Source organism: Andrographis paniculata, unplaced genomic scaffold (assembly GCF_009805555.1).
Source record: "Andrographis paniculata isolate CXL003 unplaced genomic scaffold, ASM980555v1 Contig58END, whole genome shotgun sequence".
In the NCBI taxonomy this organism is placed as follows: Eukaryota; Viridiplantae; Streptophyta; class Magnoliopsida; order Lamiales; family Acanthaceae; genus Andrographis; species Andrographis paniculata.
The window spans coordinates 3,016,509-3,038,815 of record NW_026137593.1 but is presented as its reverse complement, the minus strand read 5'-3'; the positions used below and the strand labels follow the sequence as shown (position 1 = coordinate 3,038,815).

General features: G+C 38.6%; 4 protein-coding genes across 6 annotated transcripts; 3 read left to right on the top strand and 1 right to left on the bottom strand.

The window, feature by feature from the left end:
- Window positions 1-2,160: 2,160 nt before the first annotated feature.
- Window positions 2,161-7,516, top strand: LOC127257692 (splicing factor U2AF-associated protein 2). Of its 2 annotated transcripts, XM_051284162.1 has the most exons (14): window positions 2,161-2,307; window positions 2,629-2,709; window positions 2,970-3,104; window positions 3,190-3,380; window positions 3,680-3,883; window positions 4,073-4,165; window positions 4,310-4,348; window positions 4,932-5,021; window positions 5,249-5,351; window positions 5,501-5,581; window positions 6,151-6,227; window positions 6,608-6,688; window positions 6,791-6,882; window positions 7,013-7,516. In XM_051284162.1, exons 1-14 carry the CDS (start codon window positions 2,283-2,285, stop codon window positions 7,134-7,136), a joined length of 1,416 nt encoding a protein of 471 aa, XP_051140119.1. In that variant the 5' UTR covers window positions 2,161-2,282; the 3' UTR covers window positions 7,137-7,516. The 2 variants fall into 2 exon arrangements, with proteins under 2 accessions (XP_051140119.1, XP_051140120.1); XM_051284163.1 differs by lacking the exon at window positions 4,310-4,348.
- Window positions 7,517-8,128: 612 nt separating this feature from the next.
- LOC127257594 (leucine-rich repeat receptor protein kinase HPCA1-like) lies at window positions 8,129-13,740 on the top strand. Its single transcript, XM_051284036.1, has 19 exons — window positions 8,129-8,982; window positions 9,140-9,272; window positions 9,390-9,461; window positions 9,553-9,627; window positions 9,730-9,801; window positions 9,918-10,079; window positions 10,155-10,229; window positions 10,308-10,379; window positions 10,479-10,550; window positions 10,659-10,727; window positions 10,827-10,904; window positions 10,992-11,063; window positions 11,143-11,277; window positions 11,360-11,823; window positions 11,902-12,054; window positions 12,135-12,274; window positions 12,382-12,601; window positions 12,688-12,923; window positions 13,005-13,740. Exons 1-19 carry the CDS (start codon window positions 8,877-8,879, stop codon window positions 13,530-13,532), a joined length of 2,934 nt encoding a protein of 977 aa, XP_051139993.1. The 5' UTR covers window positions 8,129-8,876; the 3' UTR covers window positions 13,533-13,740.
- Window positions 13,741-13,775: 35 nt separating this feature from the next.
- On the bottom strand, window positions 13,776-14,554 carry LOC127257595 (non-specific lipid transfer protein GPI-anchored 30-like). The gene has a single exon (XM_051284037.1). The coding sequence runs from the start codon at window positions 14,217-14,219 to the stop codon at window positions 13,776-13,778; it is 444 nt and encodes a 147-aa protein (XP_051139994.1). The 5' UTR covers window positions 14,220-14,554.
- Window positions 14,555-18,224: 3,670 nt separating this feature from the next.
- LOC127257759 (beta-hexosaminidase 3) lies at window positions 18,225-22,237 on the top strand. 2 transcript variants are annotated; one of them, XM_051284217.1, is made up of 14 exons: window positions 18,225-18,597; window positions 19,302-19,663; window positions 19,761-19,835; window positions 19,918-19,953; window positions 20,043-20,154; window positions 20,260-20,330; window positions 20,433-20,563; window positions 20,645-20,710; window positions 20,800-20,900; window positions 20,983-21,042; window positions 21,133-21,166; window positions 21,286-21,384; window positions 21,461-21,520; window positions 21,604-22,237. In XM_051284217.1, exons 2-14 carry the CDS (start codon window positions 19,334-19,336, stop codon window positions 22,019-22,021), a joined length of 1,593 nt encoding a protein of 530 aa, XP_051140174.1. In that variant the 5' UTR covers window positions 18,225-18,597; window positions 19,302-19,333; the 3' UTR covers window positions 22,022-22,237. The 2 variants fall into 2 exon arrangements, with proteins under 2 accessions (XP_051140174.1, XP_051140175.1); XM_051284218.1 differs by lacking the exon at window positions 18,225-18,597 and adding an exon at window positions 18,617-19,224.
- Window positions 22,238-22,307: the final 70 nt, after the last annotated feature.

The following is a 22,307-nucleotide window of genomic DNA, read 5'->3' as shown; positions in this document are numbered from 1 at the left end:
TTATAAGAGAGACGGGGCCATCTAACGGTCATATTTTGCAGGAGGAAGAGAGAGAAATATATGACCGTTGGGGTTGGAAGAAAAAAGGGAAGAAGACAGCGGAGGCAGGCAGACACCGAGTGCAACGGATAGTTTAGTTTAAGCGTGACTTTATTATATTTCTTAATTACGGCATACCCTTCTAATTATTTTCTTGCTTAATTAGTTTAAATGTGTATATTTCTTTATTCATAGAAATTTGAATTGTGATCAATTATGCTTATGTAAAAAACATGTATTTTTTTAATATAAAAGATACGAGTATTATTTATTTAAAATATTTTATCAATATTTTCTTAATAAAAAATCAAATTACTAAAAAAGTTCCAATATAAAAATAATATAAATTTGATTTATCTGAATAGAGAGAGAAAAAGGTTGATAATTTAAGAAATCATACTAAGTTTATTAATTTTGATATGCTCCCTCCACTTCATCCCTTTTTTTTTTTTTTCTGTCACAATACAGTCAATACTATTTTTTTAAAAAATTTATTTATCAAAATATACTTAATATATATATATAAATAAATTTAATAAATTTTATTATAACATCCTACATCATTGTAAAACTCACTCAAAAATATTTTTATTTATTTTTTTCCTCAATAAATATATATTTTCATCTAAATTAAAATTTTTCTTTTTCATAAAATTATTTTATTTTATTTTATTTATAAATAAATTTTATTTATTTATGTTACTTAAAATTTTATTTTCTACCAAATAGTATCATATTGCATATATTTTTATTAAAAAAAATTATATTTAAACACATATTTTTAATTTACTTTAATTATTGTTATGCACAAAAAATAATAATAATAATAAAAATAAGGATAGCAGGATTTAAAGGAAGTTAGGCACAAAGTCTGGTGGAAAAGGAGAAAAATTTGCGCTCAGGTCGATTGGGCAGGTCGGTTGGTCCTCGGTCGGATAGTCAGGTCGGTTGGTTAGCGGGTTGGATGGTCCATAGGTCGGAAAGTCTGCGGGTCGGTTGGTCAGCAGGTCGGATAGTCAGGTCAGTTGGTTAGCAGGTCGGATGGTCCATAGGTCGGAAAGTCTGCGGATCGATTGGTCAGCAGGTCAGATAGTCAGGTCGGTTGGTTACCGCGTCGGATGGTCTATAGGTCGGAAAGTCTGCAGGTCGGTTGGTTAACAGGTCGAATAGGTAGGTTGATTGATCAGCAGTCGGATAAGCGGATCGGATGGTCTGCGGTCGGATAAACAGGTCGGATGGGCTGCGGTAGGATAAGCAAGTCGGTTGGTCCGTGGTTGGACCAAGTAAAGTCGGCTGCTACGGAGGTTGGGTGAAGTAAGGTCTGGTAATTGATTGCCCACTTAAGTAAACAGTAGTTTGGTCACTTGGTGGGGCGGTCAAGGAGTCTTTTGGTCTAGTGACCAGTTAGTCGCAGATTAGTCGGTTGGGTTATGCAGTCGGCGAGACGGTTGCTGTAACTGACCAGGCGACGTTTCAAAACGTTTCTTTTGGACGGTTGACGGCGATTGCTGTAACCAACCAGACGACGGTTCCAAGCGTTTTTCTTCAAGGAATATTTAAGGATTTGGATTTTTTTTGGATAAGGCATCTTCAATCAACTTCAACAAAGCAAAGTCAGATCGGGGATCACCACTTTAAATTTTCAGCATTTTAATTTCTAATTAATTTCTTTATGTACTGTACATTGTTTAGAGATCAGGCGCCAATTAATCAAGTTTAAAGATATTTTCCATATTTTTGAAAAAATACATCAACAATTATATATTAATTATTATTTTAAAAATATTCTTATTTTATTTAAGGATAAATATGAAATTAAAATAATTGATAGCTTTTTCAAAAATTAGTTTATAAGAGTCTAACAAACTATTTTTAGCTAAAAGTGATTAAAAAACTAATTATCAAAGACTCCTTAATGTCTGAATTAAAATTTATAATTTTCGTTACTAAGATCCAATTTTCAAGCCGTATTAGTTTCGTTGGCCCGCTCTGAAACCTTTGAAGTATTAAATAGAAGCCCATATATCTCCCTCTTTCCAAAAGAGATCTCCTCGTTGGATAAAAAGCCCATTAAATGTTTTGTCTGAAACATCAAAGCCCACAAAAAGAAAAAGAAATGAGCCCAGCGTTTTCCGGTAAGCTAAACTGCGGGCGAGGCCTTGCTGCTTGAGGGAAGAAGCACAGGCGGAAGTTGAAGCTAACCGGAGAAGAGAAGAGAAGGGGTGGGTGGGTGTGTGGAGACGATGTCGTCGCAACCGCAAATCCCCGGTGCGTGCCTGTTTCGTTGATTGTTTCACCTCTTTTGATTTTGTAATTTAGAAAGAAACCCCATTATGCCGCTGTCTAACCAAATGTCCAACATATAAAGAAAGCCCTTATTTGTCGACTTGTTCTTCGTTGAGGAGCTATTTTTGTTTCTAATCAGTCAACCTTAAATTCATCAATAACAACGCTTCTTTTGTTGGCGTATCCAAAATAAAGTTATGATTTCCGCTTATAGTTCTTACCCTGTTAGTTTTTATTGATTTTATTTTGCTTCTTTTGGGGTTTGGATTTCGCGTTGAAGCTAATACTGTTAGATGAATTCAGATACGAGTACTGAAGTGGGTTGGTATGTCCTTGGATCGGACCAACAATTTCTTGGCCCTTACACTATCTCTGAGTTGCAAGGTGATTGTCATGCTGAGCATCCTTACTTAATTCTGCTTCCCATTGCTTGCTCCTCCTCACTTAGGTTTTCGCTGTTTTCATGTGATTCTTTTTCCCGATTAGCTTCATAATCTTTTATGCTTTTCTCTTCTTATAGTGAATTTCAGTTTACAAGCCATAGACTTGTGGTTTCCGGACAATCAGTACATCTGTTTGATCTGCGAGTGGTCTTTCGTCTTATTGAAATCATGTGCTTAAGCTTGTTTCATTCGCCTGGGCAGAGCACTATTCCAATGGATACCTAGCCGAGAATACACTTGTGTGGTCTCAAGGGTGCAGCGATTGGCAGCCACTGTCATCTGTTCCGGGTTTGTTGACAGATGCCCTTCCCAAAAATCCTTCGACCTCAGATTCTGGTACGTCTTCTGGTGTTTAACATTTTGGCCCCATTACTCTGGAGATTCATCACCAAAATTTGTTATTTAAGAAATTCTTTTACAGTTCCTGTCATCTCCAATAATGAGGATGACTTTGAGAAGTGGCAAAGGGAGGTGAGGGAAGCGGAGGCAGAGGCCGAAGTGAATGATGATCCCGAGAGGCCAGCAACACCACCTGAGGGCGAGGAGGAATTCACCGACGATGATGGGACTACATATAAATGGGATCGGATACTTAGGGCTTGGGTGCCTCAGGTTGGTGCCTCCAGTACCCATATTTTCTGACATTGGTTTCTAAATATGGTTGTAATTTAATTGGGTTTTTTTTTAGCCTTGTTCTTTACTTCTCTTAGGTAACATGTGAATCGAAGGTGCATGATATAACTGTTTGCAATGTTTACTTACCTGTATCTATGGACAATGCATGTTTCATTGGACAATTATTTAATTGTTTGTCTAATTGTTCTTAAGGACAATACATGTTTCATTTGCATCTTAATTGCAGTTCGTTGGTGTTTCATGTCTCACTCTTAGTCAACTTTTGCTTTTGATAGGAAGATGAGACTCAAAAAGATGAGAATTATAAGGTGGAAGATATGGTTTTTATGGAAGAAGAGGAAGTCTTCCCGACTCTAGATCCTGGCGATATATCAGTGGACAAAGAAATTAATGATGTTAGCGAAGATGTTGATGAAAAACAGAATGGAAAGAGAAAGCGCTCAGAGAAGACTGATGATAATAAAACTGTGGAGAAGAAGGTTGGTCTCCTCTTTGCTCTTATATTTAATATATATATTTTGTCCATATAGTATCTAGTAAAATAAATGGGCAGAATAGGTTGCCAAGTACATCTTCTGATTGAACATGATGCTTTAAAGGTGCCCCTTGGATTTTAGTTTAAATGTCTGGGGAATATACTTAATTCTTCTTATTTCATACTTTTGTAGGAAGCCAACAAGCCCCCTGATACGTGGTTTGAATTGAAAGTGAACACACATGTGTATGTTACTGGCTTGCCGGAAGATGTTACTACTGAGGAGGTCTGTGGTGGTTATTTTATCTTTCTTATTTATTTATTTTCCTGTTCTATCATATGTTGAGCAAGATACTAGCTGCTGCTTGCATTTGCGTGTTTTCTATTGACTTTTCCAGTAACGATGGAACTTACATGAAATGTTATTTAGGTGGTTGAGGTATTCTCCAAGTGTGGGATCATAAAGGAGGTATGGGTAAAATCTTCTTACTGGTCGATGAAGCTTTTACTATCTAACATAAAGCGATTTATTACAATTTCAAATTGTTAGACTGAATAGCCTCCTATAATGCATAGTTGGTGCACACTTTAAGTCGATCAAATTATTTTTATTGTAAAGTTCCATACATGCTATCAACATTTAGAGAGCCTTTGCTGTGAGTATATAGCAATCCATTCTTTCCAAGGCATAATTCCATTTCCTAATATCAAAGCAATTTGTTTTTGTTTTTGTTTTTGTTCTTGTTCTTGTTTTTGTGTTTGTCTAAATTTTTAACCTAATGAAGTTGCACTTGGTTTAGGAACACCTTGATAGTTTTTACAGCTTGTTACCTTTAGTTTTCTTCTAAAGATCAATGATTCTTTGGAAGAAGAAGAAGAAGAAGAGAAAAAATGAAAAGAAAAGAAAGGGTCACATTTGATAGTGGGTAATTGCAGTATTCAACTACTTTCAAGAAGAAAACATGCTCTTGTCCTCAAGAAAACATATGGTTCTTATAATTATGTTATTGAAATATTCTATTCAATAAAAGAAATTGTTATTGAAATAATAGGACCCAGAATCAAAGAAGCCTCGAGTGAAGATTTATGTTAATAAAGAAACAGGAAGGACAAAGGGTGATGCTTTGGTCACTTATCTAAAGGTAAAATTTCTTTCTTATTAAACTGATCTCGCACATTGGATCAACTCGATTGTTCCTCTTTTCCTTTTTTTTTCTTTTTTTTTTTTTTTCATATATATATATATATATATTTTCAGCTGGATTAGAAATTTAACACAGTTGTTACTTTATTTCACTGCATATATGTATTTTTTGTCATTCCTATGTTTCTTCTGTATCTTATATGTATAAATTTGTGTGGTCACTAGGAACCTTCTGTGCCTTTAGCGATCCAAATATTGGATGGAACACCTTTTAGGCCAGATTGCAAGGTCCCTATGACAGTTTCAAAAGCTAAGTTTGAGCAGAAAGGTAAATTGGAAAGACTTTACTATTCAATGCTCAAATTCATCGCTCGAAGTTCAAATGTTGGTGCACTAGCTTTTCCTTGTGTGATGTAAGTTTATGCCAACCTTTTCAATTGTTTAGTTTTTCATCCTTTTTATGTCTTTATCTTCCAGGTGATAAGTTTATATCCAAGCAAGTGGACAAACATAAAAAAAAGAAGCTTCAGAAGGTAGAGCAGAAGATGCTGGGCTGGGGTAGGTTATCTGACCAGTGAAATTGCATTATTGGAGTTTGATTTTTTGTTTTTTTGTTGTATTTTTCAGACATAATTCAGTTTCGATAAGCTAATGCTATGATTCTTGAAATACATAACCTTTGACTCTTGACAATTTACTTCTTAAAGTAATTTAGTATCTTTAAATAAAAGAAATAAGGTCTTCGTGGTCTCGTAAATGTCACCTTTTTAGGTCAGGTTACGAGTCCAAACTCTGGTATATGAGTGCAAGGGCTCCTTATTTCCATATTCTACACAGAACTAATGAGAATTATGTGAAACATTCCTTAGTATCATACAAAGAGACTTTGGTCTTTCCTCTTTCATCCGAAGCATTGAATACATTTTTAGAGTCCCTTTGCAATTGGAAAAATTATAAACAATTAAAAAGTGAAAATTGTTGTTGATAGATTTAATTGAATTTATACCCCCTGCTGGATTATTGTTCTCTGTGCCTCCCTGATGAGATATGCTCACCCGAAGTATTAAATTTTTTTGGTTTTTATACTTTGATTCTAACTTCCCTTTTGTTTTGTTCTGATCAAACAGGCGGCCGTGATGATGCGAAGGTGTCTATACCAGCAACTGTTGTTCTTCGTTACATGTTCACTCCTGCAGAACTCAGGGTAATAATATGTTTCCCCATTTCCTTGCCTTTTACTCCAATATGCAGTGGTTTGGGTTAGAAGGCTGTTTTGCTTGCATGCTTAGTGTCTTCTATGGTTATCAGGACTGTTCACAACTCATGATGGTTGCATGATATATGAATTACATAATTTCTATGGATCGATCACCCTATTGAGCTTAAACCTTAAGTATTAATTACCAAGTCCGCAAGGGTTTCTGGATGGAGAATATATTTATAGTTGCGATGTATATCTACCTAGTGTATGTAATGGTTAGTTACTAATTGCAACTTAATATTGACTGCCTTAAACTGTGTGGTGTCTTTCCACTTCAATCTATACATGTAAAACTCCAAACAAACATTATTTGCTGAATATAGGCTGACGAGAATTTGCGTCCGGAATTAGAAGAAGATGTACGTGATGAGTGTGGAAAGCTTGGTCCTCTAGATTTGGTCAAGGTATTTCCATGATCATTTGAGTTTGTTAATTGTGGATAATACATACATAATTCAGTTTGGATTAATATATGTTGTCATTGTTGTTCTGGCGTGGACTTTCAGGTCTGTGAGAATCATCCGCAGGGTGTTATCTTGGTGAAGTATAAAGATAAAAAGGATGCCCATAAATGCATAGAGCTGATGAATGGTCGATGGTAATACGCACATTCTTCTTATAAATTACTACTAGAGTGAAATGATATATTAACCTTGGATGATAATTGACTTTTGTTTGTGTTATGCTTGGAGCACCATCTTTGTTCACATCCTCTTTTTGTTTGTCAGGTTTGGGGGAAGGCAGATACATGCAAGCTTGGATGATGGATCCGTTAATCATGCTTTGATACGAGATTTGGATGCTGAGACGGACAGATTAGAGCAGTTTGGAGCTGAGCTTGAAGCTGATTGAAACTACACAACCGTGGTGGGTAGAGGGTCTATGCAGCAGCAGTAGCATCTGGATCTGGGTGGAGGCTGGAGCTGTGCTGCTGCCCATACATGATAGATGAAGAAGAGCAGCAGCAGCAAGCTGGCTGGCTGGCTGGGGGAATGAATGGGCCTTAAGAGTATAGAATGCTTTCTTTGATGATGATTGGTTGCATTGTATGCATAGATAGATAGATAGATAGATGGATAGAGTGATAGATCCTCGTTTATTTACAGAGTTCTTGCATGGTTAGTGTGTCTATACATACGATTGGCAGGGGACATGAATTTTTGATTTGGCGGACCGGCTTGCATTTTGTGCTAGAGAACCTCAAGAATACAACCGATACATTGATGATGGTACTCTTAGGTGCACTGCCCACAGTGGGTTTACACCATAGGTATGATTATGGGATTTTAAACCCACCGTGTGTGTGCGTCTTTCTTTATCTGTATCGAAATTGGCTTCAATCACAGCTCAAGCTCACGTACAACTCTTGCACGATCAAGCCACTATATTTTGTTGACCAACATATGTAAGCAGGCATACCCGATCACACAGCATTCACAAGAAATAAATTCATGCTAACAATTACAAGAAGTTAATCTAATAAGTCGACAAGTTAGTCAAGCCAAGACTGCCAGGTGAAAGAAGACAGCCTGATATCATATAATATGTATGTATTGCAGGCCGGCCATAATCAGAGAGTGGAATCATATGTATATGTATATAATTAAACTCCATCGATCAATGGATCATTGAACTCCCCAAATTCGTTGTTTCTGATGGACGACGACAACAAGAACAACGATGATGATGATGATGATGATGAAGATGATATAACTGCTGCTGAGTTGGGTCCAGGGCTGGCCAACAAGCAAGCAAGTAATCTCGAAAATAATAGTATATAATAATACTGTACTACTTACCAATCAGGAACTAGACAAAGCCAAAAGGGACAACAACTCAACAACAAATTAATTAATTAAGACGACTAGGGTTACTGGTAAGTCGTCTGTCGTGTCGTCTTAATCAATAGAATTGGAAGTGAAGGGGCTGAGCCTGTGGCTGTCCAGCTTCAGATGGATTTGCTTGCAGGCCTCCCCCTCCTCCTCCTCGTCCGTATTAATTAATTGTAAACAAAAAACAAACAAAGAAGAGCCTTGCAGTGCAGTGCAGAGTTGAATGTTGATTGGTTATATATATATATATAAAAGTATTGTTTTTCTTGCTGGTACGTACATATAAGTGTGGACTGACAGCACACGTACGTCACTTTCACCATGTGTCGCTGCCTTGTTTGCATGGCTGGCCGGCCGGACGCCATTGCTCCCATTGTGCAATCAAGGACGGATTCAACGAGCGAGCTGCTAGAACTAAACATCACCATCATCATCATCATCACCATCTATATTCTTCTTCTTCTTCTTCTTCGTTACATGACTAATTATATTGTCCAGACTGAGACACTGCTTTGATATTTTCCTTGTTCTTGCGGATCAGCACAAATGCTTGATTGATTGATTGATTATTAATTCTAGCTAGCTAGGACATGAGGAGTTTAGTTGTTCATATTCTTCTTCGCCAAAAAGGCACACGCACACTCACACACTTCAATTGAAGAATACATTGATTGATTGATTGATCATTAGTGTTGCTATTTATTATTTAATTGTCTCGACTCTTGAGAGTGTAGCAGCTAGCTAGCTAGCGCAGGCCGCAATGGTCGCCACCACCATGACCACACGGCTGCCCTACTGCTGCCTTCTTCTTCTACTTCTTCTTCTGTTTTCTACAATGTGCAGGGCCCTGACTGACCCCAAAGATGGTACGGAATTCCTCCATTCCTTTTCCTTCATTCTCCTTGATCAAATTGATTCATTAATTATTACAAGCCAGCTCCATCAAGTTTCTCTCTCTGGCTCTCTCTGCTAGCAGTGTGCTCTGATGAATACCTTACATTATAATTTATAAATGCAATGCAGTGGCCGTGCTTCAGTCCCTCAAGGATGAGTGGAGGAATACTCCGCCGAGCTGGGATCATTCAGGCGATCCTTGCGCGCGCTGGGACGGAGTTTCCTGCAACAGCAGCAGCTCCTCCTCAAGAGTCACTTCACTGTTACTCACTCACCCCATCTACCATTCATTCATTCCTTATCATATGGAGATGGAACTTCCACTCCAATGTTCCATTAGGTTCTTCACATTAATTAATGAAAACAATGAATTCTGCAGACAGCTGTCAACAATGGGACTCACTGGTAAAATGAGCGCCGACATAGGAGGGCTGACCGAACTCGTTTCCTTGTAAGTTGTTACTTCTTGTTTCCAAATGCATTATTATTTACTATGCGTTAGTGCCTGTCTATGTTTTGACATTGCAGGTTCGATGATGCAGGGACCTTTCATTCAATCCTGGCCTAACAGGTTCCATCTCTCCACAGCTCGGAAACCTACGAAAGCTCTCAATCTTGTAAGATCTCAAAAAAAAAAAAACAAAAACACTAACAAAAATGATCCATCTTTATTTTCTGTCTGCAGCTATTTCTTACACTACTACATTTGTTTCTTCCAGAATTCTTGCAGGCTGCAGCTTCACAAACAGCATACCTAGTGAACTGGGAAAACTTTCCGAACTGACTTTTCTGTAAGAACCAAACCATACACACACAATACATTCGCATATATATATATATAGATAGATATATATGAAAAATGCCTTATTCCAGTCTCATGCATAGTGAACAAACACTCTGCCTGCAGTGCCCTGAATTCAAATGCCTTAACAGGGGAGATACCGGCTTCCTTGGGTGGACTCTCCAAGCTATATTGGCTCGACCTCGCTGAGAATCGCTTGACAGGCCAAATCCCAGTTTCATCAGGTTCCACTCCGGGCCTCGACCAGCTTAAAAAGGCGAAGCACTTGTTAGCATTCCATCTCATCAAACTCATTCAATAACAAATTCATGTTTTTTGGTCTGATCTTATCTACCTCTGCAGCCATTTCAACAGAAATCAGCTTTCGGGTAGAATCCAAAGCAAACTCTTTTCCTCCGAGATGTCATTGATACATGTGTAAGTCATCAGATAGCACGAATCAAGAGCCACGTCGCTTTCTTATATATATTCACTTGGTGAATGGAACTTTCACAGATTGCTGGATGGTAACAGACTAGAAGGGAGCATCCCGTATACCGTAGGATTGGTACAGTCACTAGAGGTTCTGTGAGTAAACTACTTACATCCCTTGTAGTATATCATTTTCATGTTCTTGCATGCATACTTATTCCCACATGTCATCGCCCTTCATTACTAATTTTGCAGTCGCCTTGATCGCAATGCCCTGACTGGCAGTGTCCCCCCAAATCTCAACAATCTTACCAGCATCACTGAACTGTGGGTACTTGTTCCTAAAACTGCTGCTTCTGAGTAACCCAACTAATGATTCCAAATACCGGTAACCAATGGATCTTTTATAACACTAATTTGCTGGATGCATTGTAGAAATTTGGCTCATAATATGTTGACCGGCACATTGCCGAATCTGACAGGATTGAACTCCCTCAGTTACTTGTAAGGACACTGCCTAATTGATTGTCATAGCAAGATTAATCTTGTCCATATAGACATACTAAAATCCTTTGAATTTATTGGTTCCTGTTCTTCTGCCAGGGACTTAAGCAACAACTCTTTTCAACGATCCCAATTACTGCCGGATTGGTTCTCTACTTTAGAGTTGTTAACTACTCTGTGAGTATTCATGTTCTTATTAGTCTTACAATTTTAAGAACTCAAAAGCAGATTTCATGTTGTGACTATGTTTTATTTTGTGCTCAGAGTGGTGGAGCATGGACCTTTCAGAGGACCGGTCCCATTAGAACTATTCAGTTTACCGAACATTCAGCAAATGTGAGTATATTGCTATTAATCATGACAAATCCAGCATAAAACTCCTTCAAATATACGTTGGTGATAAACATTTTGACAGAGAGCTGAGGAACAATGCCTTTACTGAAGACTTAGATATGAATGGAGACATTGGCGAGCAGCTTCAAGTCATTGATTTGGAGAACAATGACATAACATCAGCAGAAGTCAGTAATGAATCCACAAGCATACTGATGTAAGAAGTTGGTCAGATTCATTTTGTGATCATGCAAAAGTTTACGTTACAATTTGCAAGTGACCCTTCTGATGCATCACAGGCTTATGGGCAATCCGGTGTGCTCCACGTCTCTTAGAAATTCCATCTACTGCCAGAATCAATCCCTCGAAAAGCCGTATTCCACAAGTCTTGCGCAGTGTGGAAAGAAAACTTGTTCACATAGTCAGAAACTGAATCCACAAGGCTGTGGGTGTGCTTATCCATATGAAGGGACAATGTTCTTCCGAGCGCCTTTATTCAGGGCCTTGACGAATGCCAATTTGTTCCGTTCTTTGGAGAGGAGTCTCTGGATGAAGCTTGGACTTGGATCAGTCTCTCTGCAGAACCCCTTCTTCAACGAAAACGACTATCTTGAGGTTCAGCTTCAGCTCTTCTCCTCCAGTGGGAAGTACTTCAACAGGTCTGAGATTCAGAGGATTGGATTTTCCTTGAGCAACCAAACATACAAGCCTCCAGCTGAGTTTGGTCCATACCACTTCATAGCAAATCAGTACATCTTCGAAGGTGAACAACCGAGTATAGATTTTTTTAAGTCGGTCGAAAAAGCAACTTCTTCAGTTACAATGATGTCTAATGTTTCAGATGAGCGTGAGAAGAAGCACTTCAGCATAGGTGTGATTGCTGGAATTACTACCGGATGCGTATTTCTGGTCTTGCTTCTGGTAACTCTGGCAGCATATGCCTTTAGCCAAAAAAGGCGTGCCGAAATAGCCAAAACCATGACCAATCCATTTGGTAATTCTCAATGTTTTTTTGTCATAATCGATGCTGCATTCATGAATCTGAATGATTTTTCCTCGACTTCTTGCATACAGCCCCTTGGGTTCCTAGCGGCAAAGACACTGAAACTGCACCACAACTGAAAGGAGCTCGGTGGTTCTCCTACAATGAGCTCAAGAAATGCACCAATAACTTCTCTGAGAGCAATCAGATTGGCTCCGGAGGCTATGGCAAGGTAAAGGTTCATACATACAAAAAAGGCCTTTCTTTGATGGAAAATTGTTGGTTGTCTGCAGACTGCATGCATGTGTTAGCTACTTGTGTTGTTTTTTGTCTTATCAGGTTTATAAAGGAAAGCTTCCCAGTGGACAAGTGGTGGCAATCAAAAGATCTCAAGAAGGATCCATGCAAGGGGGGCTCGAATTCAAGACAGAGATCGAGTTACTCTCGCGAGTGCACCACAAAAACCTCGTTGGCCTCGTGGGATTCTGCTTCAAACAAGGACAACAGATGCTGGTTTATGAGTACATGGCTGGTGGAACGCTCAGAGATTGTTTGTCAGGTAAACTGCAAAGATCAAAACTACATTGCCATCACTGGACCAGACAGAGTGTGCTAATGTTGCAGTATGTATATATCTTTGCACAGGTAGAAGTGGCATCCAAGTAGACTGGAAGAGGAGGTTGAGGATTGCTCTAGGTTCGGCTCGCGGGTTAGCTTATCTGCACGAACTCGCGCATCCGCCCATAATTCATCGCGATGTCAAGTCTACCAACATCTTGTTGGATGAAAATTTAACAGCTAAGGTTGCAGATTTCGGTTTGTCTAAGATGGTTTCCGATGTTTCTAAAGGTCATGTTTCGACTCAAGTCAAAGGCACACTGGTAAGTGGTATTCATATTCGTATATACTCTCGCTCAAAATACTTTGAGTTGCAGAGATAGTAATGCACATAATCTTTGCAGGGTTACCTTGATCCCGAATACTACATGACACAGCAGTTAACCGAGAAGAGCGATGTGTACAGCTTCGGAGTGGTGATGCTTGAGCTGATTACTTCCAAGAAGCCAATAGAGAAGGGGAAATACATAGTGCGGGAAGTGCGAATAGCGATGGACAAGACCGATGAGACGCACTACGGACTAAAGGAGAAGATGGATCCTGCAATAAAGAACACTCCAAATCTCCTAGGATTCTCGAGGTTTCTTGAATTGGCCATGCAATGCGTCGAAGAATCAGCTTCGAATCGTCCAACGATGAGCGAGATCGTGAAGTCCCTCGAGACTATATTGCAGAGCCAAAGCCCGAGCACAAGTTCGACGTCTGCATCTTCAACTGCCACGGACTTTGGAATTGGGACAGGCGGCAGAGATGTCCCCGAAGATCCGTACAATGATTCTTCTTCCTTACCCGGGAGGGACACCGATCAACCACCGGATGCTTTTGATTACAGCGGAGGATACGCGTTCAACGCGAAAGTTGAACCCAAGTAGTTGTGATACACATACACTACACTACTAAAGTTGATATGCATTTTTGCTCTGTCAAGCATAATGGAAATGGAAGGAAGGAGCTAGCTCTGTAAGTTAGTTACCTTTCATTATCTGTAAACTGTAATCATTCGATCAACTTGTACTCAAAAAGTAATGTAATTGTAATTGTAATTGTAACAAAAGGACACACAAAGAGGGAAGAAATAAAAGAACAACAGTATTCGATTCTTCAAGAGGCCAGTGCTAAAGTGCCTGTAATGTAGCAAGTATCAAGGCAGCAGCAAGGAAGGCAGCTGTGGCTGAGCCTGAGCCTGAGGACGAGCTAGCGGCGGAGCTCGACGGCGTGTCGGGGGTGCCGGTGACGCAGCCCAAGGGATTGATCCTGAGGCCACAGCGGCCGGGCAGGGTCTGCGCGTCGGTGACGTTGATGCCAGCTCGCTCAGCCTGGCTGGAGCCGCGGAGGGTCATCAGGCTGCAGAGGCATTCGGGGGCTGAGCGGACGACGTAGTCGAGGGGGCGGCAGCAGGCGTCGGGAGGCTTGCGGTTGCCGTTGAGGTAGTTGAGGCATGGCTGGAGGCTGTCCATGCAGTCCTGTCTTTGCACTTGAGCCGATACACAGGAGGAGGAGGAAGAAGAAGAGCACAAGACGATCATGATCAGGAAGAAGGCTCTGACGCAGCAGTTCATGATCTGAGCAATCGAGCTGAATGCTGCAGGGAATGATGGCTCTCGATCGATTGACTGATGTGTTGTTATTGCAGGGGATTAATTAATGTTATATATATATATATATATCTGAATTGAATTAGTGCTGGTGAATTGGGCTGAGAGAGAGAGAGAGAGAGAGAGAGAGAGATAGATAGGTGGGGAGTTGGTAATCGAACAAACAAAGAATGAGGCGATCATTGGACATGAATTTTTAGGTGACTTGAGAACACGTGACACGACATGTGTGTTTTTGCTGACCAACGTAAGAAGAAGAAGAAGAAGAAGAAGAAGAAATATAGATGGCATGCATAGCTCAACTACTATTGGTTTTGTTCTTACTTTTATCAAGGAAGGAAGCTAGATAGCTGGCTAGCTAGAATAGTCAAATATCACATTGATTGGTTGGTTTGAGAGTTAACTCGATGATATCAATATCATACCTTCATTTTGACCCAATTATAAATTTATGTTTCAAAAGGGATGATTAACATTACCTACCATAAATGGTTCTCCAAGTATGTAGTTTGCAAGCTGTTAGGTTACGTCAGAATTTACCCACAATACACCGAAAGAAAATAGTGGGGGCGCATATTCCAATGTTATAAATAAATAAAGAAAAAAGAATCATGACAATATTTGCATATAGATATAACTTATGTTTGAGATATAAAATTTAGACTTAACAAGTTTCTTTTTTATATTCTACAAATAAAATTTCTTTGTTGATACACGGGTTTGATTGAGTGCTGTGTTGGTACGAATCTATAAATATAGTATTAAGGATGAATAACAAGATGAAAGGCAGATGTCTTGTCTGGTGAATTAATTCGGTTTGCTTGATTTTGATTTTGATTTTGATTTGCATTTGAATTTTTTTTTTTAATTATTTAAATAACATTTAATTTGATATTTTATAAAAAAATTATAATAATATAATTTCGATTTGAAATAAAAATAAAACACACACTTAAGTGTGTTTGTATTTTACATTTGAATTTTACATAATAAAATATTTCAAATGAAATAATAGTATAATATAAAAAATAGTAAAATATATATATATATATTTAATTTGAAGCTTTTGAAAAAAAACGAATAGAAAAATGATAAATAGTTAAAATCTTGAAAAGCTTGTGAAAGAAACACAGTCACATCTGGGTTTCGACCTATGATGTATTGAGGCCCAATGCAAGCCCAGTCTAGTGAGCAGTGACCGGGCCCGGCCCACTACGATCCAATAAGCAAGAGTATATATTATAAAATATTACTCCATCCATTTGAACGAAAGCACGCACTCCACAGCCACAGGCCAAAAAGAAATGCATTGCATTCTGATTATTTACTAGGAAATAAAATACTAAAATGAAAGCACCACTTGTGTCCGTACTTTTTCCATCTTAGAAAGGAATCGTGTATCGTACATTGATTGGGTAATTTATTTATTATATGTGTTTATGATGATGAGGACATGAATGATTTGAAATTTAAATGGACATATGTGTATGTTACGCATGCTTCTGACAGCCTGCCTATCACGTAACCGCCGAAAAACCCAACCGGCCGGCTCAACTCAACAACACGTGAGTGAGTGAGACTAATTTATTACCCATATAATTAAATGAATCAAACAAACAAGAATCATTATTATATAAAATATTAGTATAAGATAATTTAATTATAAATGGAGCTCGTTAACGAATTGGGACCACCCCCGTCGCCGTAACATAACCAGTTTATTTATGCGAAATTAATTAATTCATTAAAACAACGATTAGGTTAGTTAGGTAAAAAGAAGATAGTCAGTTTCAGTTTCTAGACTAGGGGTTGCTGATTAAATAATTGCTTCATCAATTTTACAATAACCAAACCTATCATTTCAAGATTTGTCTCCGTCCATTAACATTTCATTGTTCAAATCATAATTTCTTATATTTTTTTAAAAAGTACTTTTTAATTAAAGATCAAAATATCTTTCTTCTTTTTTATATTATTTTAAATGGTAAAAGGGATATTATATTACTTTATTACACTGCATATCTACTCCTCCGCCGTTTAATTTTATGCTCATTTGATCGGATTTTAAAAAAAATAAGTAAAAATAGAAACTTTTTCTTTTTCTTTTTTTTAAAAAAAAAAAGAAAAAAAATAGTATTTTTTACAAAAAAATAAAAAATAAAACGATAATAAATTTAGATGATAAAATAAAAAATGAGAATACATTTATCTTGTTTACGTGCAAAAATCAAATGAAAAATTTACTGGACAAAAGAAATATTATATATCATTGAATTTGACATCATAAAATATGGGATGGATTAAATTTTATTAAAATTATGTTAAAAGTAATACTACATATTTGTTATAAATAAAATAATAAATAAATAATTATTTAAAATGATTAATTTTGATATTTTATTGCACAATATATTTATATTAAATGTTACCTCCTCCGGGCTAATATCCTCCCGCCTAATTTGTGTAGTTAGTAATTAATTAAAAAGTATATTAATAAAATTAATTAAAATAGTTTAATTAAAATAAAAAAAATTATGAATTATGAATTTTTAAATGTAATTAAAGTGTATAATTATATTTTTTATAAAAATTGACAAATTATGTATGAGTGAAGAAAATAAAAAAATAAACAAATTAAATGGAATGGAGTGAGTATAATATACATGTCTTGAATTGAAATATTAATATATAAACAATAATAGCAATATGTTCAATTTAACTATATTTGAATAGGAAGATTCTATAATGCGGATTGTCACGTTAACAATTTGTATTAATAAATTTTATAATAGATTAATTTTGATTTTAGTAAGATCAATTTTCATTAATAAATAAATAAATGAAATCAATATTCATTTTTCCCCCTATATATTTATACCAGTATAATAATGTAAAATTCTGTTCAAATCTGCAACTTAGGCGAAATGTATATTTATAGGATTATGTGCGAATACATACATCTATCTAGGCATTAATTAATTAATTTATTTTTAAATAAATAACAACGTACAAATATATTCTATGGACTCACCTATCCTAAAAATAAATTTTATCTCTCTATCCTTGTATATATAGTATATATATACAATGTGTGTATGGGACAGTGGGACGGGATTCTGTCTGAACAGACCGCAATACATTAAAGTTAATAGCCATGTATGAATAATGAGGAAAAAAAAGTAGGAGGAAGCCTATTGGAGTTGAATAATTAATCAATTAAATTTGAATTGCATCTTATCTTATGTATAGGCAACAAAATTATAAAAGGAGAAGCCAATTACCAATCTTTCCTTGCTCCCTTCATTCATTCATCACTCACTTCTTTCTTTTTTTCTTTGTCAAATTGAAGCCGGCTCGAATCTTCACTTTAACCACAAAATGAAAAATCAGACCAGACCAGATCAGACCACCTCACTCACACACAGAAAATTTGTTTGTTTGTTTGTTTAAAGGACGGAACTATTATTATTATTATTTATTATTAGTAGGTACATTTGAATTAGAATAAGTGTTTATTATTTATTTGGACACGTACAAACTCAATCCAAAACCTTTGACATAGAATCAATCAATAAGAACAAGTACAAGTAGAAATAGAACCAAACTGTTACACAGTTGTTGTTAGTATTAGTATAGTATTCCATTGCATGCTGATTCTTTTGCTTTTTTCTTGCCCCTCCTGTGTTTTGGTGCTTTCCTTTGTTTGTCGCCAACCCAACCCAACCCATTGTCCGTATGTGTCACATGACATGACATGACAAGACACGAGTATTATTATTATTATTATTATTATTATTATTATGATGATGATGATGCATTATCAAGGACAGATAGACAGAGAAATCTATACAAGGAAGGAAGGAAGGATGGATGGATAGATTATTGACCCTTTTAATTTGGTCATCATCTGCGATACCGATACCGACACCGATACGATTGTATGTATATAAATAAAAGGGTATCCATCCATCCATCCCTTTAATTTAGTTGAACAATAAACCACCCTTCTACTCTACAGGCCTCGCCTGGCCTGACCCGACCAGACCAGGGACCCAGCCAGCCAGCCAGCCCTCTCCTCCTTCCTTCCTTCCCTCCCTCTAATCTCTAATCTCTAATCTAATCTCTCATTTCCTTTCCCCCCTTTCTGCACAGCAATGACAATAGCCTTTCTACCAAATTAAACACCCCCACCCCTGACCACATATATCTATCTATATTTCAGTAATAATAATAATAATAATAATATTACTATTATTCTTTACATCTCTTCTCTTCTCTTCTCGGGAAAGAAAAGCTGCAGTGGGCCGCCTCAGACAGACACACTGCGCGCACACACACACAGGTTCCTTCCCTTCTTCTACATCTCCCACCCACATCATCATCACCAGCATTCATTACACATATATACATATCTCAATTCCTGTCTTCTTTTTTATTTCAATTTGAGATACGTGCAGCAGCTCTTCCTGCAATTTGCATTCTTGTCTGCCCTTCTTCTCTTAATTGGATTCCAATTATCGAAATGTCTCCTGCTCTATACCTCGTCATCAACACTTGCTTTTCTCCTTTTTCACAAACATCGATCCATTTTCGACTACATTTGATTTGATTGATTGATTTGGGTGTTTTTGTTTTTTTGAACGCATGGATTTCATCGATCGCTTAACGACTTTAGATCCTCTAAATGAAATGAATTTTTTTTTTTCAAGTCACAGACAGGGAAAGCTGTGGTCTTTCATTGACGGAATGATTCCGTATTTTATTATTATCTTTTTCAAATCATCACAATAATTATAAGATTATAATCATGTCAAAAGCTGATTTTTTTTTTTTTACTTCAAATTCAAGATTTTGAAAATTTTCCTGCCAAGATACAACATGCAAATCCTTCCTTAAAAGCCGTTTCCCGTTTTACTCCAATGGTCTGGTCTGGTCTGGTATCTCTTTAATTTCTTTCCTTGCAAAAATGGTAATGAATTGCCCAATCGCGTACATTAACTGCAATGATCCTGGCAAATCTTAACCCATTCAATTCCTCGTTTCCAGTTTTAGGTTTGTCTGGTCAGGACAGTTCTGCGATGGGGGGAAGAATGCTCATACTTTGTTGGCTTGTTCTTCTCATATCGGTAGACGATGCCGCAGCAGCAGAGGTCCCCCGGGTCCTGAACATATGGCCGATGCCAGCGTCTGTGAATTATGGAGATGGCAGGCTCCATTTCAGCCCCGAGCTCCAACTGAAGACCGAGGGCAGCAGGTTCGACGATGGCTCTGGAATCCTCGAGGACGCATTCTCCAGGACCGTGGACATCATTCGAGGAAGCCACGCAGTCGAGAACAATTTGCCCAAGATTGAGTCTTCCTTGGCGCTCAAAGGGATCCATGTTGTCATCGCTTCACCATCCGATGAGGTTCATTTGTATAATCAATCAATTAATTAATTATGTTTGCAAGAAAGTTAGTTAAAAAGATCATCTTGACTGACTCTGCAATTGATTCGATATGCAGTTGCAGCATGGCATTAACGAATCGTACAGTCTACAAGTCCCTGCAAAGGGAAGTCCCCTTTATGCACATATTGAGGTCGTCTTCTTCTTCTTCTTCTTCTTACGTGCCTGCAAATGTGTGTGAGCTGCACTGATAAGATACAGTTGATGAATTGCAGGCGGAAACAGTTTATGGAGCTTTGCACGCCCTGCAGGTTTGTAATTGTTTCTATCCATTATTTGCAGTTCTACCCTCCCAAGCAAAGCAGGGCGAAGTTAATCCCATTGTACTATGTCTTAACAGACATTCAGCCAACTTTGCCATTTCGATATCAAATCAAGAGGGATTCTGGTCCATCATGTTCCGCTGACGATTGTCGACCAGCCAAGATTCCCATACCGAGGAGTATTGATCGGTGAGATGATGATGATGATGATGATGAGTCTCTGCTGATTAATGTCAGAGCATGTGTGTTTCTTACACTGCTGCTCTTCATATGATATGGATATCCTTTTGACAGATACTTCAAGGCATTATCAGCCTCTGCCGATGATCAAGAAGGTTATTGATTCGATGGCTTATGCCAAGCTGGTATGCATTTATTTCTGCAACGCAGAACTCTTGCAGGAAACGATTGCTTGTGTAATAAACCACATGAAGTGATTAGCTTACATGTTATATATACGGTGGCAGAATGTGCTGCATTGGCACATTGTGGACACACAGTCATTCCCTCTCGAAATACCATCGTTTCCAAGGCTGTGGGACGGCGCCTACTCTGTTTCGGAGCGCTATACGTTTGCTGATGCTGCCGAGGTTGTGAGGCAAGTCAAGTGATGCTGCCCTGCCTTTCGACAACCAATTTTTACACTGTCTTATTGCGATGTTCGTTCTTTACATTGCAGTTACGCTAAAAAGCGGGGAATTAATGTGCTAGCAGAGATCGATGTTCCTGGACACGCCCAGTCCTGGTATGCAATGCAATGCAATGCAATCGTGAAATTGGAAATCGACAGAATGCATGCAACAACCTAGCTAATCTTAAAAATTCCTTTTTTAGGGGCGTCGGATATCCTTCTTTATGGCCTTCTGAAGACTGTAAGGAGCCACTTGATGTCAGCAACGAGTTCACCTTCAAACTCATTGATGGAATTCTCTCGGGTAATTAACAGCCATCAAGCATCTCTCTCTATATCTGATCTGCTCATTCGATTAGGCCGACATTAACTTGGTGTTTTTCCAGATTTCAGCAAGATCTTCAAATACAAATTCGTTCATCTGGGAGGCGACGAAGTGAATACGAGTAAACCCCTGTCTAATCCCTTGGAAACCCCCCACAAAACACACAAAGGACTAATTCTAATTCTAATTCCAATTCCAATTCCAATTTCAGGTTGCTGGGAGACGACTCCTCACGTCCAAAAATGGTAATTTTGCACAGAAGCAGCAAGCCTGTGTGAATAAGTATATGTATGTATGCACGGCTGGATTGGGCTGAACAGAAGGTGGAGTTTCATTCATGGTTTGTGATGTGATGCTGCTGCAGGTTAAGGGAGAAAGGCATGACGGGCCCCGAGGCGTATCAGTACTTCGTGCTGAGAGCGCAGAAGATCGCACTCTCCCGCGGATACGAGATCATAAACTGGTATATATATATATATATTCAAACTTGGGATCCTATATATATAACGAACACATGCCGATTTGATCCATTATTGCAGGGAAGAGACATTCAACAACTTTGGAAGCAAACTGGACAGAAGAACCATAGTGCATAACTGGTAACTAGCTAACTACAGTGATTACTGATTAGTGATTGTTCATGTCCCTGCGTCAAATGCCTGATGATTCAATGGTATCTTAGGCTGGGGAGCAACGTGGCTCCGGCGGTGGTGAAGGCGGGGCTGCGCTGCATCGTGAGCAACCAGGACAAGTGGTACCTGGACCACCTGGACGCCCTCTGGGAGGGCTTCTACTCCAACGAGCCCCTCACCAACATCTCCGACCCTGCGCAGCAGGCCCTCGTGCTGGGCGGCGAGGTCTGCCTCTGGGGTGAGCATGTCGACGCCTCCGACCTCGAGCAGACCCTCTGGCCGCGGGCCGCTGCTGCCGCCGAGAGGCTGTGGACGCCCTACGCCAAGATCGCCAGGAGGGCGGAGCAGGTGCGGCAGCGCCTGGCCTACTTCCGGTGCCTGCTGACCCAGCGGGGCGTGGCGGCGGCCCCCCTCGTCGGCTTCGGGAGGTCGGCCCCGGTGGAGCCCAACTCCTGCTACCTGCAGTAGTAGCCAGTAGTAGTAGTGGTTGGTAGTGGCTGGCTAGTGACTTCATGAATGAGGGGAGGGGGCTCCCTTAGCTTCTGCCATTCATTTCATTTCATTGATTGTCTCTCTTCTTGCATTGGATGATTGTGTAATTGTACTGTCCACCCAACCCAACCTTGATCAAATTCCAACTCGAATTTAGCAGCATATCATCGTCATCAACTACTGCTCATCATCATCTCTATATATTATTAATTAGTAAGAAGGCAAATTAAATGGATATGATATGATATGAGGCCACCGTCGG